General features: G+C 38.8%; 1 protein-coding gene across 1 annotated transcript; it reads left to right on the top strand.

Annotated features, from left to right (window-relative positions):
* The first annotated feature begins 8,491 nt into the window (after positions 1 to 8,491).
* On the top strand, positions 8,492 to 11,118 carry LOC124165391. The gene is made up of 2 exons (XM_046542783.1): positions 8,492 to 8,760; positions 8,986 to 11,118. Exon 2 carries the CDS (start codon positions 8,999 to 9,001, stop codon positions 10,913 to 10,915), a length of 1,917 nt encoding a protein of 638 aa, XP_046398739.1. The 5' UTR covers positions 8,492 to 8,760; positions 8,986 to 8,998; the 3' UTR covers positions 10,916 to 11,118.
* Positions 11,119 to 18,715: the final 7,597 nt, after the last annotated feature.

The raw sequence follows: 18,715 nt of genomic DNA, 5'->3' as shown, positions 1-18,715 counted from the left end.
GTCCGAGGACTCCGCGTCACCTTACCACCACATCAATGAAAAATATTATTTCAAAGCGCAATAATCTTTATTGGTTATAAAGTTCCATCGATCAATACGATTTTTTAAATTGTTTATTTTTTTCAAGTGTGTCGATATATATTTTGTATTCTGTGGCTCGATACTATATTTTTTTAGCCTATAGGGGCTCTAGGAAATTAGGTTAACCCGCATCTTCATCTTACTCCTATTTTCTTTGGGCTTTGGTTCAAGTATTAAAACCTTGCGCACCAATCGAGATTAATTTGAAAAAAATGAAAAAAAATGAGATAAGAAAAGGTGTCGTTCACCTCACTCGACCTGATGCAAGCCCAAATACTCGGCTAAGGGGGAGCGGCAGGCAGCGTGCCACGCTTTGTTCCTGCCGCACCCGACCTCCTCCGCGCTCGCAGAGAGAGGAGGGTCATCACCATCATCCGAGGGAATTCCCTCTCTGCACCTTTTCCCTGCACCCACCGCTCCCCAACTCTATATTCCTGCACCCTCCCTTGCCTCCTCTATTTCGCGAATTCACACATACCCACTCCGACACACATGCTAGCATCGGATCAATTTCCATTCCGTGGGACTAAAACAAAAGAGTCGCAGTTTGCGGTCTCGCAAACGAGGGCATTTTGTGTGCGCGAGAGAGAGAGGGAGAGAGAGAGAGAGAGGGCCCTGGTTGGCCAAGTATTGCAAGGGGAATGGGGAGAGGAGGGGTATCAGGGCTATATAAGGGTGTTGGGGAAAGGGTGGTAGTGCTACGGTGGAGATTGGGAAGGGTGAGGGGTTGGAAGAAGATGAAAGGGAATCGTGTGGACACACAGGGTGCAGGGGACAGAGGGGACGCCAGACGCCATGCATGGAATGGGTGGGTTGGGGGGTAGCACTGTACCCCTCCTCCTACTGACGCCCCCTTGTGTTCAAATGAGTGAACAAGTCCCCTCCCTCCTCCTACTCCTAATTCCCCTCTCTCTCTCAGTTCGTTTACTCGCGCGTGACAACGCTTCCGTGAGTGCGGTTCCGTGCGTGCATTGTGGTGACGCTGTCCCGCAGCTTCCCATTCCCCTCTCCCATTTATAACACACACTCCAATCGCTAAAATTTTCCCATACCTCTCAACGCTACACTCTTGGCCCATCTTGTCCCCTCTATGGTCCCAACCACTAATGGTGAGGAATGGAATAGGAGTAATAGTTTTATCAATAACTTGTAGGGATCATTTCCATGAGGTTTGTCTGGCGATTGTTCCCACCGGTATGAAGAAAATGGCTCGACAGCGAAAGGTAAAATATTTAAAATTATAATTATTATATTTATGCGTATTATATTTTGGGCCATTTAGCCATTTAATCATTCTCGTCCCATCTATGATACCAAACGATGAAGCCGAAAAAATTATGAGCACTAATATTTGTACTAATAACTTACAGGGATCGATAACGACGGGTGGAATATTAAAATTCAATTCATTCTTATGCTTATTAAATGAAAACTTTTGGGCTATGAAGCCGCGTCAAATTATTGGGTGGCCCCAACGTTTCTTGACCGATGCTGGTCGCTTTCTCAAGGTAATCTCTCAAAGGAATAAGATTCCCTTGAGAAAGCGATCAGCATCGGTCGGGAAACGTTGTGGCCACCCAAAAATTGACGCGGCGACACAGCCCAAAAGTTTTTATTTAACATGACGAGTACCCACAAAAGTTTGAACAAAGCATACTTGCGCTGTTTAACTCATCATTATTCTCGTTCCATCTAAGATCCCAAACACTGTTGGTGAGAAATTTTATTCGATTAGTAGCTTTATCAACAAATTTTGCCGATTTTATTCATAGCTTTCGTATTGTGATTGCTCTCTCACTTATGTGAAGAAAGTTAGTCGAGAACAAATAGTTAAATATTTCAATGACGATTATTTGGTCATTTATACTAGTATCATCATCATCAACTTCAACAATTTGAAGATTAATTTGACGCAGCTTTTCACTCAGTCATCCTATGTTAGTCTTTTAACTTTTGCATAATTATTTTATTTGTAATCCTTCATTAGCGTCTCTGTGAACGTTATCAAAGCCTTCCTAGTAGCCGCTCCTCCCGTCAAATGCATAAACGTTGCCTATTCGTCTCAGCATAGTCTCTCATGTTGTGCCCAATCTGGATGTACTCTATGCTTCCATATCACACTTTAAATTTAAATGAATTAGCTGTTTCTCGTTATTTATTTTTTCATTTGATGAGCACTTATTTCCTATCGAGCAATAAAACCACACCATTGTTAGGTATTTTCCGTTAATTAAAAAATTAATAGAGATCTGGCCTCTCTTTTTGTTACTTAAATACCACATACAGTAGAACCTCGGTTAGCGAACGCCTCTGATAACGAACAATTCGGATAACGACCAAAAATTTCGCTAAACATTTGCCTCGGATAGCGAACAAAATTTCGGTTAGCGAACGGATGTGTAGCGGACATGTTTGTGTTCGGTGCCGTGCGATCCCAAATGGATCGTGTTATGTTAAATTACTTTCTTTAATGTTTTTATTTATATTCAACTCAATTTGAACTGTATTATAACTATTCTCATTTGAAAAAGCATACCTATATAGCTTGTAACTTTCACATAATAATAGCGAGTCAATAGGATCTAGAAACCAATTATTCCTATTTCCTTTATTTCTTATGGGGAAAATTGTTTCGGATAGAGAACACTTCGGATAACGACCAGCTTACTGGAACGGATTGTGGTCGTTATCCGAGGTTATACTGTCTCTTGTTTCATTTATCTTTATATATTTTTAAATCTATTATATCTATATGCTCATATACTACATTTATGTTACCGGATCCTCTGTACCGTATCTCTCCCTCGCGATAATCCTATCCCCATGGCTATGGCACCCACACCCTCCCTCTTCTCTCTATATTCCTCTTGCGTTCGGCCACTGCCGCTGGATGGACCGAAATAGAATCTCCCCCGCTTCCCGCCACAGTGCACCACTCGTTTCCGGACCTTCGCCGGATGTATCCACGCCCCCTGAATGCCGCACAGAGAGGTGCATGTGCGAATGAATGCGGCAGTTCGCAATAACCACCTATGGGCTGCATTCAGTTGTTGATAATGAGGTTCATTAAGGGTGTGTAGTAATCGAATTGGCTTCATTCTTGCTCTGGTTACTTTCAGGAAAAGAGTATGTTTTGCGATAACATTGCACTTTACCTCCTTAATTTTCCACTATTTCACGTTCTTTGGAAAAAGCATTGATTGAAAATCATTAAAATTACCTTTATGTTAAATAAAAATTACTATCAGATAGAATAATAGTACAAGCTGCGTCAAATTAATTTTCAAATTGTTGGCACTGATGATGATGTTCATGATAAAAGTATAATCAAAAATTTAACCTGTGAAAGCTGTGAAAATAATGCATAAAAGTGTTTGATAAGGGTACTACTCTTATCTAGCTTCTCACCATCAATGTTTGGGATCATTGATCGGAGGTGAAGAATGAAGAGTTAAATGGCCAATTTCACCGATATGTTTACGAATATGGTGTCAAATTGGATGGTGAATTTTAGCTGTCATCCACAAGTGCCTATTGGGTGCAAAAATTTCATATTGGATAATTGTTCTATACAAGGGGGTGTGGTAGGCTAAAGGGTAAAGATTTTGGCTTCTGATCGAAGGTTTCAGTGTTCGTATCTCGTGTGATGCCTTAGGACATCACCAAATTATGATTTTCGAAGAGTGAGATAGCCCTGGGAAAGAAACTGCCCTCTCTCTGGAACATGTAAGAATAATTTTTTAGAAACTCCAAACCAGCGCTTCCAAACATAGATTTCCGATCGAATGATACCTAAAGCCTGAAGAAGAGGTAGTTATCGTGAATTTTAAAGCAAAATTTCAATTACGGATTGGAATTAAAAACCATCGAACCGGCCTTAATCAGTTTAAAGTATACCGGGACTAGCCACGGTGATGACTTATACGGGAGTCACCCGTAATGCACAATCGTGTGAAAGATCCACAGAGAAAAAAATCATCCGCCTTGTCCGGTAGTGTCTAAAAATATCCACAGTGAAGAATGACGCCTTGGCAGCTTAACTGGCTAAAGCACTCGAACGGAAATTGGGGGATCCGGGTTCGAATCCCGGTCAAGGCGGATGATTTTTCTCTATTTGGATCTTTCGCACGGCCTTAATCAGTTCAATACCCCGTATAATAATTAGTGATATGACTGCTAGCTTCAAAGAAGATAATTATATTCTTCAATTCAATAAGAGTTCAAGACTTCACGGCAACATTATCATCATCACTGGTTCGGTTCGTTTATACTTATATTTTGCGGACGGCAGTTTCGGGCGCGTTCCAGCTCCCGCCTTCGGGTCCTGAAGCTTTCGGGAGCTGGAAATTGTCGTCCGCAAAATATGAGTCAACGCGGAATGAACCCGAAAATCAATCACCAATTAACTCACCGCGGAAGCCGCCGTAATAATTATAACAGTTTACACTTTATCCATCGCCGCGAATCGGATATTTTTGGAACTGATTTAAGTTTGGTTGGACTCAGCTCTCCATTCGGTTCTCATGTCTGCTAATCTTTTCAAATCTGCGTATTTCTTCTCTTTCACATCCTCCTTCACCTGTCCGATGTATCACATTCGAGGTCATCCTCCTCCTTTCTTGCCATCCACTTGTCCCTTCATCACCCCATCATTTTTCAAGTTACGGCCTATAAAGTTTTTATGTTTTCTTGTCAAGGTTTTCATTGGGCTTCTTTTCTCTTCTGCTCTTCTTAGGACTTCCTCATTGTTCACTCAGTCGATCCATTTGTTCCTCATAATTCTTCTGTTGGACCACATTTTGAAGGCCTTCTCCTCCTCACCTATGCAAAATATTGAAAATAGCAGTTTACATTAGTGGTTGTTTTTCGGGTTCATTCCGCGTTGACTTATATTTTGCGGACGGCAGTTTCGGGCGCGTTCCAGCTCCCGCCTTCGGGTCCTGAAGCTTTCGGGAGCTGGAAATTGTCGTCCGCAAAATATGAGTCAACGCGGAATGAACCCGAAAATCGATCACCAATTAACTCACCGCGGAAGCCTCCGTAATAATTATAACAGTTTACACTTTATCCATCGCCGCGAATCGGATATTTTTGGAACTGATTTAAGTTTTACCGTGCTGACATTAGTACTGTAGACCTGTACCCAGTGCTGGCCATTTTCAATACTTCTGTGTTATTTCGTAACAACCAACCTTTTACGTGAGGAATATGTGTTAAGTATAATTTTAAATAATCAATTTTGATATTGTCCTTTTATAATTTATTTTTTTTAGAGGATAGATTTAGAGTTTTTCCACTCTTTTTTAATGGCTAGATGCGATTTTTCAAAAGACGGATGACGGAATATTTTGCCCGTACCAATAATCGAAGGATTTCACGTAGCATAATAATACGCCCATAGCATGTAAAGTGTGAAAAACCCCCTACGTTCAGAGCTTCCACGAGACGGACTGGGGACTCCTCTATTCTCTCTCCTACGATGCGTCCCCTAAAGATTCGGCGATATATCCATCGATGGCTTCTGTCCTTTGCAGTATACTTATTTCTAAGCTGCCCCACTGTATCTAATCCAATCTCACCAATTTCTCCACCGAAGGGCACCAAATCACACTGATGACGAGAATGGCTCCCCTTACCCATCACGCAATTCATCTAACCATGGTGTCGGTTTTCAGTCCGTCAATAACATAACGAGAGCGAGGAGGGTCGCCATGGTGAGGACATTGGTTATGGAAACGGGCGGCGCTCCCGTCCTCACTCCGCTGAAACCAATTGGAAAAAGAATTCGGAAACGCTTGCTTATGGGCGAATACATGAATCCTTGACGTCCCTCCGCGCATCGAAATGGTAATAGCTGTCCAATCGGATGCGAGCGTATTATACAACTGCCACCCTTGTATCCCCTTCCGTGTGGAACCAGCCGAGTGGAATCTCCTGTGAGGGACCATAAAAGCTGATGCATGCAAGTGATCGGCTGATTCGGTCCAATAACAGACTCGGTCTTTTCAGTCTCGTTCACCAAAAGGAACGATTTCAAGGTTTTGTTCTTCATCTACGTGTTGCCTCTGCAGTGTCACTCTTTGTACAAAATTTTCGCCTTTTAAATTAGAAATATAAATTTCTTTCAAACTATTGAATTTTCACGGTAACGAAGTAGCCCAGTAGAAGGAGGTCTTTGGTTCAAATCTTTGGCGAAGCTGTCGGACACCAATAAAAAAATCATTGCATTTCGAGGTGGTACTGGAAAATGGACAAGCTTGATAAGGCTGAAATTCATAAAAACGGTAAGCGTGGGAAGGAAGTCAAGTAAATATGGGTTATGGATAGAAAGAGAGATAATTATTGAGAACATAAAAGTAGCATGGGTGTACCCAGCGAGGGACAGGGTGGGGAAGCTGCCCCCCCCCCCCCCCCAGAAGAAAAAATCTCAAAAGTCTTTAAGCAAAATCAGTACTGAATTGAGACGAAAGTATTCAACAAATTTTCTTTAAACCCACGAAAAATTATATGCATTCGTATAAGAACTGTAACTGAAATATAACTATTTTTTCAAGGAAATAATCTCATAAACTAATAAAGCGCTGTTATAATTTTCTTGAAATGTTGGTTTAATTCACTTTTTCTATGCTAAAGTGTCACAAATTGGCTTGCCCCTCCCCCCCTAGAGTATGGGTTGCCTCCCACTAGACCATGGCTTGCCCCCCCCCTCTATACCTTGGCTTGCCCCCCCTAGACCATGGCTTGCCCCGCCTAGTTATGATCCTAGGTACTCCCTCAAAAAGTAGTGCAAAAAATAACACACAAAGCAGGCGATAGGTTTGTCATCGAGTGCCGAGATTTTGTGGCCCAGTAGAAATTGATACCGGCCGGTGAAGGAAAAAAAACTCACTTCTGCATGTGTTAAACTGAAGAAGGATATTTGTACTGAAATTTAAATGTTTCTATAGGGTTTTGGGTGATGGAGGGGAGTCAAGCACTTTCAATGTCTCAATTTATAAATTTCTTAAAATATGGTATGCTAAAGAGGTGACGGAAAGGCGTGGGTGATTTGTGATTGGCGTGATACAAATGCACCTTAACTGGTAGAATAATTACATAGTGTTGATAAACAAATGGAGCCATCCACAGTAGGTAATTAACGGATAGTTTTCCGAGTTTTAAGTTTTTATCAGCATTTTTTTATTTTTTCCCTCTTTTGAGGATAATTATGCAAGTTGGAAACGAGATAATGCAAGATTCTGTGGAGAGGGATAAACAAGACTCCTACGTGATGATACATGGGTCATTATAGTTATCACGACTTATGTAATCTTTCGAAGCCTGCCCCGTGAACAGCGGTGAAATATAGATGAATCAGTCCGTGGTTTGATTCCCGGTTCAGGGAAATTTTGTCCCATTACAATTCATATGCTTCTCCGCCGTTCACGCGGCAAGCTTCGAAATAATACACATGCTCAATTACTTTCAGTGGTGAAAAGAAATTTGTGGCAGCTTTCTCAAAGTGCAATGATCTTGATGGGTTAACAAGTTCAATCAATCGATGCGATTTTTGACTATGTTTATTTTTGTCGAGTGTATCGATATTTGATTCTTGATTAAATGTTTTCTTAAGGTGCCGCTAGATGTCCATAGCTCGTGCCATCCTTTAACCTGATTTTATGGGCTGAAAATAATGTTTTGGTGAAACATATGACCTTTATTTTGTTTTTAAAAATTAATTTATATTCACAGTTTTTTATATTTCCACATTTTTTACAAAATAATTTCTCCTTAAATCCTCAAGGATTGGATTTTATTAAGCTCAATTGAACCCGGTAGAGACAGGAGGTTTTATAAACAAAATCATTGAAGTAAGGTGTATGTCTGATTGTCATAAAATATAACTCATCAAACTTTTAACGCTGAAATGATTGCATTTCGCTGTACAAGTTATGTGTAGGTATAATTGGATGTTTTCTGCTCGCATTCCTCCATGATGAGTGACAATGTGCTGTCACTTCGGACGCAAGATTTGAAGTTGCATCTACTACCTTGTACTCGTGATCCTAAGTTTTATTTACTTCAACAGAGAACTTGCTCGTGAGTATTATTTACTCGACACCTTAATCCTTTTACTGCCAGCCCATTTCAGGTGGGATGTACGAAGACGGCCAAGACTATTTTCCGGAATTAGTAACATTTCAGATTAAAAAATTTTTCAGCTACTTAATTTCATTTAATACGTCTAGATTTGTTTCCCAATTCTTAAGATGTAAATATATCTTATAACCATAGGTAGATAATGGGGGTTTGCATAAATTACAGCCGTTGAAAAGGCCACAATCACGGGAAAAAAAGTGAAATAATTCGGGCCGATAAATCGGCCCCTGGCAGTTTTCGCTCAACCAGCGAAGGCCGATATATAGGGGAAGGTGTTGTACCTTGGAACACTTGTACCTTGGAACATTGAAGATATTTAGTACTTACCATGGCATCTAGTGGGAATGGTTTGAACTATGTGAAGCTACCTCCAGTAGATGCTCAATTGTTTTGAAATGGCTGCCTGATGTTTACAAGTTTTGATGTAAACTCCAGTTGAATTTTATGTGGCGAAAAAGTAATTATTCAGAGATAGTATTTTCGATTGACTGAATCTTCATCACGATTGTTAGTGAATTTTCATCTAGTTGTTCTTAAACTGTAAGTATAACTGTGTCTATTACTACTTATTTTAATGTTAATTGTTGTAATTTATATGAAGAAGTCGGTGTTTGGAAATGAATGTTGTAGTTGGTGTACCTCTGAACACTATTGTTAGTGTACCTTGGAACATGTTCCAAGGTACACTAACATGAATCATTTTTGTAAATTACTTACTAAAGACAATTATGATGAAGCTACATACCAGTATCTATTTTGTTTTAGGTTAGGCCAGAATATGCCTAGAAGTAAAGAAGGTAAGAAACGATCAGCAGTTGTAAAAGAAAATATTGAATGTGCAGTTATGGCAGTCATAAATGGTGAAATGTCATTGCGGCAAGCATGTGCAGATTTTACAGTAAAATTGGGAACACTACACAGACATATTGAAATTCATAAACAGTCAGGTTCAGATGTGTATAAATATGAAGCAACAAATGCAGTAAAACAAGTTTTTAATATTACAATGGAGGAGGAACTGCTTGACTACATAAAGCAGGCAGCTCTTCTGCATTATGGGTTAACGAAATGGGAGATACGGGAGCTTGCATACCAGTATGCTAAAGCAAACAAAGTTAAATATCCTCAACAGTGGGATGAAAACCAAACTGCCGGAGGTGAATGGATGAGAAATTTTATGAAGAAACATGAAGCTTCGGTTGCACTTCGGAAGCCTGAAGCAACGTCTCTTGCTCGATCAACAAGCTTTAATAAATTCAATGTACAAGCATTCTTTAAAAATGTTAAAACTGTTCTGGAAAAGCATGGTCCATTTCCTGCACATCAAATTTACAATGTGGATGAGACAGGGCTATCAACGGTCCACGTACCACCGAAAATTGTGGCTCCAAAAGGCATAAAACAGTTGGGAAGTATGACTTCTGGAGAAAGGGGACAGAATGTGACCATGATTGCTGCAATTAACGCTGTTGGGAATCACATTCCTCCTATGTTTGTGTTTCCGAGAGTAAATTTCAAGGATTTCATGTTAACTGGAGCTCCAGTAGGTAGCATAGGAGGTGCTAACCCATCCGGGTGGTCCAATGAGAGTCTATTCTTGAAATTTTTAGATCATTTCATACAACATGCAAAGCCTTCAAAAGAGGAACCAATTCTCATGTTCCTTGACAACCATGATAGCCATGTGAATATCCCAGTTATTGAGAAGGCCCGAGCTTCAGGAATAATTATGATCACATTTCCTCCACACACTTCACATAAACTTCAGCCTCTAGATCGGACAGTTTTTGGTTCTTTCAAGATGCATTATAATAGGGCAATGAATAACTGGATGTCCTCCAACCCAGGGAAATCTGTGTCAGTGTATGATGTTGCTCAATTGGTGGGCAGAGCATTTCCTCTTGCTTTTACTACCAGCAACATTCTGAGTGGTTTTAGTGCTACTGGCATCTCGCCACTGAATGAGGACATTTTTCAGGAAGATGAGTTTCTTTCCTCGTATGTCTCAGACCGTCCCGATCCAGCACTGAATCCAGGAGAAAGGCATGAGCCACTGCAATTGGTGAGTAAACCTTCAACAAGTGAAGAGCCTACAATCTCACCAGTGATGATCAGACCGTTTCCAAAGGCGCTGCCTAGGAAGGGGACTTCTAAAGGAAGAGCAAAAGGAAAATCTAGAATTCTAACAGACACACCCAACAAGGAGGAAATTGCAGCACAGAAAACAAGTGGTATCAGTAAGAAGAAAAAGCCCGTTAAACGTAAGTTGATAATAGACGATAGTGGGGACGAGTGCGAACAGGTGATTTGTCAAGATTCTTCATATAAAGAAGTGAGTGTGCAAGAAATACTTGAACAAGATGCTGAAGACAAAATCGAAGAAAATGCCATTGCAGTGGGTATGGGAGAAAAAAGCATGAAATATGTTCTTCCTCTAAAAAGTGTTGTTCGTGCAGTGGGGCAGTTTGTAGCAGTTACATATGATAACGAATTGTATCCTGGGAAAATAATCAATGTTAATGATGATGGGGCAACCATTAGCTCAATGACAAAATCAAAAAAGTCATGGAAATGGCCAGAGAAAGAAGACATTTTAATATATCCATGGGAAGATATTTTAGGTGGTATTAACTCTCCAAGGCAAATTTCAAAAAGAGGATTTTTTCATGTACCAGAATTAAACTCAATGAATTAGGACATAACGTTTGCTAAATGTTCACTTAGTATTTGTATGAGTATAGATGTTTTCATATTAAAAGATTAGATGGACTGCTAATACGTTTGCCAGATTTATACAAGCCATGTTCCAAGGTACAACATGAGATGTTCCAAGGTACAAGAAGTCACTGTACCTTGGAACACATGTCATTGATATCAAAATTAAATGATTGCATTAAGGATCTGTTTATTATTTATCTGAATGGCATTTAGAAAACATATACAATAGTGGTACCAAAGAATGGAAACAGGCAGAACCTCCGACCTCTCCTTTAAAGTATCAAAATGATTAAAAAACCAAAATCTGTTCCAAGGTACAACACCTTCCCCTAATAATAATAATTATGTCGTCTTAATTTCACAAGCGAATTTAGGACTAGATAGTCCTCTCTTACAATTAACTTGTTTGACAATCGCATACATCCATGCCCTGGGTGGTTTTGCCATAAAATATAAACTCGCGACCTCTATGTTAGCAGTCGAGGACTTTACCCCGGCGCCACCGAGGCCGACAATATATCGGCCCGGTGGCAATAGATGGGTTAAATTTGAGTACTTAGGTACATTAGAAATAACGTGCATCGATTCGTTGGTTGCTAACAGTGATACTTTGAAACAACACGATCATACACGACAATGGTCTCCAACCTTTTTTAATAAACGGCCAAAATTCGGTTTCACATCGACCGGAGGGCCTCATGGATATTAATGTATAAGTATTTCACCTGCATTCACGCGGCCAACCTCGAGATACGTATTACACATGCTCAATTATTGCTAGTGTTGAAAATAATTTTTTAGCAGCTTTTTTTCTCGAAAGTTTCAGTAAAATACAACCAATAAATCACCTTCAATATCATTGCATCACAAGCATTGTAGTTCCCATCCATATTCAATTAATTATGTATACTAATGTAATTCCGCAGCGCAACTGTTCATCCTGTTCAACTAATAAATTAAGAATGATGCTAACGAAATAAACTTAATAATAATATCAAGGCAATAACTGGTTTATAAATCATGTGTGCTTAAAAAAATGATGTTGGACTGGTTGAAGTATTCCCGTACACTATGTAAGGTACAGAATACTTTGGTTGATGCATAGATGTATCCATGGCAATTTTCAACATTCGGCCCGCTGCGACGCGACGGTTGGTTGGACTACCAATTTGGAAGATAAGGTAGTTACGAGAGGGAGTATAAAGCAAAACCGCGACGCTAGATGTCATTGGCTTGAATCTTTCTTTTGCTGTTGTTATAGGTTAAAAATAATATTTTGGTGAAACTAATGACTTTATGTTATTAGAAATCGTTTCAAAAATTCTTCTTTAATTTTTATAATACTATTCGCCAAAATTTCTCATATCCATTCGTATTTGATTTGGAAAGCTCAAATTGACTCGGTAATGAGAAAATTCAGCTTTGTGATAAATTGAATGATTGGAATTCTACCATAAACGAGACATGCCACAACTTAACTCGTAATATTTGAGTGGTGAAATTACCATATTCACCTCAAGAGTGTTAGATATATAATCAAAATAAGTATTTCAATCATACTGAACTGAGTATCGTAGTGAGATCACTGCGTGATCACGAGCCGGTATTGAAAATCATTTCCCCAGAATTCTTGAATTTAACACTTTGGCTGCCATGGACGTAATTTTACGTCCATGGCACCCAAATGGCGCATTACGTTCATCTTTCTGAAGATTGCCATTGACGTTATATTAAGTCTTTCTATTTAATAGGCTCTGTATGCGTAAAGCCATAATATTTCGCCCGTGGTACTTTTCCAGTTTACTGCTTAGTAGTTCTGTTTTTTCAAAAATCAACTGCTCGATGGAAAAGGAGTTCACTTAATGTCTTGAGGACGAAAAGTCCTCTTTAGCTACCGGCATCCTTATCTTAGGCCACTTTGTGTGAAAATGTTTTGGGCCAATGAACCGCTCGTTGAGGGTGCAGTGACTCTTTTTGTCATCCAGGATTTATAATTCTGCCTGGAACAATGCTTTTTTATGATTTCCATGCTTTAAATACTTCAAATTGAGCGTAATAAAAAATTACTATGCATGTTATGGCGGTGCATCATATGTTGCAACTTTTTTTTAAAAAAAAAGTAGGTTTTCATTGTTAAATTAAATATTTAAAAACTAGCAATAAATGTTATTACACTCATTAATTAAGAGGAGCAAAGTCCACTTTCATTGAAATACACATCGATATAAATATATTTTTGATGCTAATGTTTAAAAAAATGTACGAATTTAGTAAAAATGGCTGGATTTTTCAGTAGGGATTTAAAATTAGCAGCTGGCACTCAAAGTGTTAAAATCATAAGATGACTACCCTTACTGGCACCAATCGTGGAATGTGAACGATGCTCTGGATGCATTGGTTCTTCTCAGGGTCAACTGCATTAGCGTCATTTCCACGCACCATCTCGGTTTGAGGTAATAACCCGGCATCCTCAGTGGGGTCCCATCAGCCATGATGGCTCCAGAGTTACAACTTAACGTTACGTTAGCGAGGTCTCTACAGCCTTGCATAGGTTTCATTCAGTCTTTGGCAGTCCCTGGCGAGGAAGTAAAAGTCCCGTAAACTGCCGCTTGAGGGTTATTCAGGTAGAGTTGATGTTTTATTTGACGAGTGGCGCCAAATTTTACGGCCATTGGATACTCGCTTCTTGTTTTGTATTGCTTAGAGGCCGTAGAGATCAATTTCTCCTTAGTTAGACCAAAGTGATTCTTGCGCACTAATATGAACGTTTTGTTTATCCTGGAAAAGCTATGTTCCAACCGCGAGTAGTATATGTGATCCGTTAGAGAAATATTAGCGACTAAATTGATGGCAAATATTATGCTCAAAATTGTTCGTGGTGAAAATAAATTTGTGGCAGCTTTATTTTCGAATGTTTCAGTAAAATTAAGGAGGCATATCACCTTCAATAACATATCATCACAAAAATCGTAGTTCCCATCCAAGTTTAATTAATTATGTACACTAATGTAATTACAAATTGCAATTTTTTATCCCCGTTATCTGATAAAAATAAATTATGCTGACGAAAATGATATACTAATAATATCTAGGCAATAACTGGCGTATGTGTGTGTTTGAAAAAAATATATTGATTTGACTGAAGAATGCCCATGAACTACAGAAGGTGCGTATGCTTTGGTTGAGAAATAAATGTAGCAATGGCAATTTTTAACATTCGGCCCAGTACGCCACGCCGCGCCGGAATGGTAAGGGTTTGGAGGATCAGGTAGATACGCGAGGAAGCGAAAAGACACGCGCCGCGGCCGCCACGGCATACGGCGCTCCGCTAGATGTCGTTAGCTAGTGACATTCTTCAAGCTGTTTTTTTGGGCTGATAATAATGTTTTGATGAAACACATTATCTTTATTTTGTTTTGAAAAAATATTTAAAATGAAATTTTTTAAATATTTTCACATATTTTGCAAAATATTTTCTCTGTATCCACCGAATTGGAATTTTTTAAGATCAAATAAACCCAGTAGTGAGAAACCCTAACGGTTTTGTATACAAAATCATTGAACATATATTACTTCGTCAGTTGAATTAACATTCAATTTTTTGACTGGTGAAATGATTTCATTTCGCCAAATCCACTATGTGTATTAAGTAATACTACGAGGTGGGACATCAATGAATTCGGTTCGTGGTATTAGGTAGAAGTGGGAATTTCGGTTAATTTGGTGGGTTCGCTTCATGAGATTTGATTCATGGAGATGAATCGGTTCTTTAAATTGTTCATTATGATCCGTATGAACCGCGGGAATATCGAATCCATCTGAATCTCGAATCCGTGTGAATATTGAATCCATGGAGAATACATTATATGTATGTGTAGTGTATTAACCATGCTTGAATCCATGAGAATCTGTGTAGCTCTTCAAATATTATGACGGATAGCATTTCACATTACTTTTCATTTTGAAGGCATCCCGGATAAATTGCTTTCAGATTTTAAAACCTCATCGTTTTGTCTGGAAGTTATGCTACAGAACATTAATAGTCCACGATAAATTAATTGTGAAATGCAATTACTCTTATTGTAAATAACTCTGAAAATAAGTTCAATCCGTCAGATTACAGACATTTTTATCAGTTCCATTGCATGCAATTATTTCTCAAAGACTTTCATACTTATTAAAACATTTAAGTCTGAAAGTGAAGTATTCCTTTTAATTCCACTTAGAAAAATTCCCATGCCTCAAGTATTTTCATTTCACTGTTATAGTTAGAAGAATACTTACAGCACTAATTTCTCCGTGAATAAGCTCTCATGACATTCTACGAAATCAGTGCATATTTATTTCAGTCACTCTGTAATACATACCGCATATTCCTACTAGTCAAATCGATAGTGATTACGGTGAAGAGTTCATTGTTATTTTCAAACTGTATGGTCATTCGTCAGTATCAAATGATGATTCACCGCCTCTCATAGGTAGCATCAACGCAGTCAAGCCGAATTCAAATAGTTCTTTTTGAACGATTTGGATTTGGAGGATTTGAATCTTCGACCGTTCATTTTGAACGATTTCTTCCAACGAATCGTTCATTTTGAAGATTTCAATTCATTCTGGTATTGCCGATGAATCGTTCATTTTGAGCGATTCATTCATTAACGATATAGCTCTAGTATTTGGTTCGTGGAAATGATTCGGATCTGAAATCGTTCATAATGGACGGAATGAACCGTAGGTATGGTAAAGCTCCCGATTTGGAGGATCAGGTACTTCGCGGGCCCTTGCGCCAACTTACGGTATACACTCTATAACTGCATATGACCCTTGTAAACATTAAATAATTCAGTATGGGCAGTATCATCATCATTAGTCAACAATCCTAAGATTGGTTTGACGCAGCTCTCCATTTCTCTCTCCTATCCGCTAATCTCTTCATAGCTACATATTTATTCTCTTTTACATCCTTTATAACCTGTCCTATATAACTCATTCGGGGCCGTCCCTTGCCCTTTTTCCCTTCCACTTGTCCTTCACCGATTGTCTTCATCAGACCATCGTGCCTCAAAATGTGGCCAACTAAGTTGTCCCTTCTTCTGCTTAATGTTTTTAGGAGGCTTCTCTTTTCTCCTACTCTCCTTAGCACTTGCTGGTTACTCACACGGTCAATCCATTTTATCTTCATCATTCTTCGGTAGCACCACATTTCGAATGCTTCCACTCTTGACTTTGCTACTGTCAACGTCCAAGCCTCGCTTCCATAGAGAAACATACTCCATATGTAGCATCTGATGAATTGTTTCCTTACTTCTTTGCTGGTATTTTCAGCTGTAAGAAGATTCTTCTTTTTGTAGAAAGCCCTCTTCGCCTGCGCTATTCTACTGTGTATTTCTTTCTTGCTCCGTCCATCGCTAGTAATCCGGCTTCCCAGGTAAGAGAACTCGTTCACCTCTTCAAGCTAATGCTTTCCTAGGTTGATGTTGGGCAGTATATAAGGTAAGATATAGCTTTATTTTCCATCAACTGCAAATTTGGTTTTGACATGCGAGACATAAAGAGGGTATCCTGTAGTTTAAAAAGCTGATGTGATAGATAAAAAATGAGGTTATTTACTTATAAAGATACCAAAAGTTAGTCAAACACAAGTCTCAGGTCTAGCACAGAAAAAATATTTTTCCCCAGTGTAATATATCCTCATTTAGACATGCACAAAGTAATTGTTTACCCTAGTCACCTGATAAATAATAAAAAATGCTGACGAAAATGTTGAATAATATCCAGGCATAAATGGCCTATGCCTCATATGCGTATGAAAAAAAAATATTAGAGTGATCGGAGAATTTCCGTGCACTACGGAAGGTACAGAACAATTTGTTTATCCTGGAAAAGCTATGTTCCATCCGCGATTAGTATATGTGATCCGTTCGAGAAATATAAGGGAGAAAATGGTGAAATGTATGGCAAATATTATTCTCAAAATTGTTAGTGGTGAAAATAAATTTGCAGCAGCTTTATTTTTCGAATGTTTCAGTAAAATTCTGATGACATATCACCATCAATAACATATCATCACAAACATCGTAGTTCCCATCAATGCTTAATTAATCATGTATACTAATGTAATTGCACAATGCAATTGTTCATCCTGTTTGACTAATAAATTAAGAACGATGCTAATGAAACTGACATAATAATAACATCAAGGCAATAACTGTTTTATACCTATACCTGTTTGGTTGAAAACATGATAATGGGGTGATTGAAGTATTCCCGTACACTACGTAGGGTACAGAATACTTTTGCCGGTAAATGGATGCGGTCATGGCAATTTTTAGCGTTCGGCCCGCTACGCCGCGCCGGTACACGTGGTTACACAATGCAATTATTTATCCTTCTTACCTGGTAAATAATAAGTTATGCTCACGAAAATGATATAATGATAATATCTAGGCAATAACTGGCTTATACCTCGTGTGTATTTGAAAAAAAAAGATATTGATGTGGCTGAAGTATGTGGAAGAAGCACTACAGAAGGTACAGTATACATTGGTTGGGAAATAGACGTAAACATTCGGACCTTTACGCCACGCCGCCGGTATGGTAAGGCTCCCGATTTGCAGTATAAGAGACGAAGGAGCATAAGACATGCGCCACGGCCTCTACGGCATACGGCGCTCCGCTAGATGTCGTTAGCCAGTGTCATACGTCAAGCTGTTTTTATGGGCTGAAAATAATGTTATGCTGAAACACATGATCTTTATATAATTTTAAAAAAATATTAAATTCACAGTTTTTTAATATTTTCACATTTTTTTGCAAAATATTCTCCCTTTATCCACACGGATTGGATTTTTATGCTCAAATAAACCCGGCAGTGAGAAGTGGTTGAATAAACAAAATCATTGAAGTTTTTTGAATGCATGATTCTCGTAGTTTTACTCATAATCATTGATCGTGGAAGAAACTCCATTTCGCAGTTAAGGTTATAAATCGGTGGTAATAGACGGTTAGTGCTCGCATTCCACAATGACGAGTGCCAATTTGCGATCAATCCCTACGCACGATTCGAAGTTGTATCTACTTTCTTGTACTCGCGATCCCTAGTTTTATCTACTTTGTCGGGACCTTGCCTGCGAGTACTATTTACGCGGAACCTTATAGTCCCTAGGTACATCAGAAATAACGTGAATCGACTCTTTAGTAGTGAATTGTGATACCTACCTTGTAACAATACAATCATATACGACAATGTTCTCCTACCTTATATAATGCAAGGGCCAAAAATCAGTGTCACATCGACCGGAGGGCCACATTACTATTCGTCACTTTACCACCACATAAAAATTAAAAAAAAAAACATAATTTCAAAGCAATTGCAATCATCTTTAATTGGTTAAAAATTTTCTCAATTCGATTTTGACCATATTTATACTTTGACGAGTGTGTCGATATTTGATTCGTGATACAATATTTTCTTTACTCAAGGGGCCGAAAGGAATTAGCCGGTGGGCCGCCTGCGGCCCAGGGGCCGCCGGTTGTAGACCCTTGATATTTGATGTCCATTCTCATAATTGCGTTGCGAGTGATTCAGAATATTTGGTTTACCTCCCTCCATGTCTGAACCTCTCCCTTTTTCTTTCCCTTATAAAATCATTTCGTTAATAGAGTGGTTAACTATTTTCTTCATTGCCTAAATCGAAAGGTTATTAATCCTGGAGTACGTATTTCACGATTTTAGATTTTCAAATGACGATATCTATTTTTCGCGATTAAATGAAAA

Source organism: Ischnura elegans, chromosome 9, assembly GCF_921293095.1.
Source record: "Ischnura elegans chromosome 9, ioIscEleg1.1, whole genome shotgun sequence".
Taxonomy (NCBI): domain Eukaryota; kingdom Metazoa; phylum Arthropoda; class Insecta; order Odonata; family Coenagrionidae; genus Ischnura; species Ischnura elegans.
The sequence above is the reverse complement of the archived record's forward strand: the minus strand, read 5'-3'. Positions and strand labels throughout refer to the sequence as shown.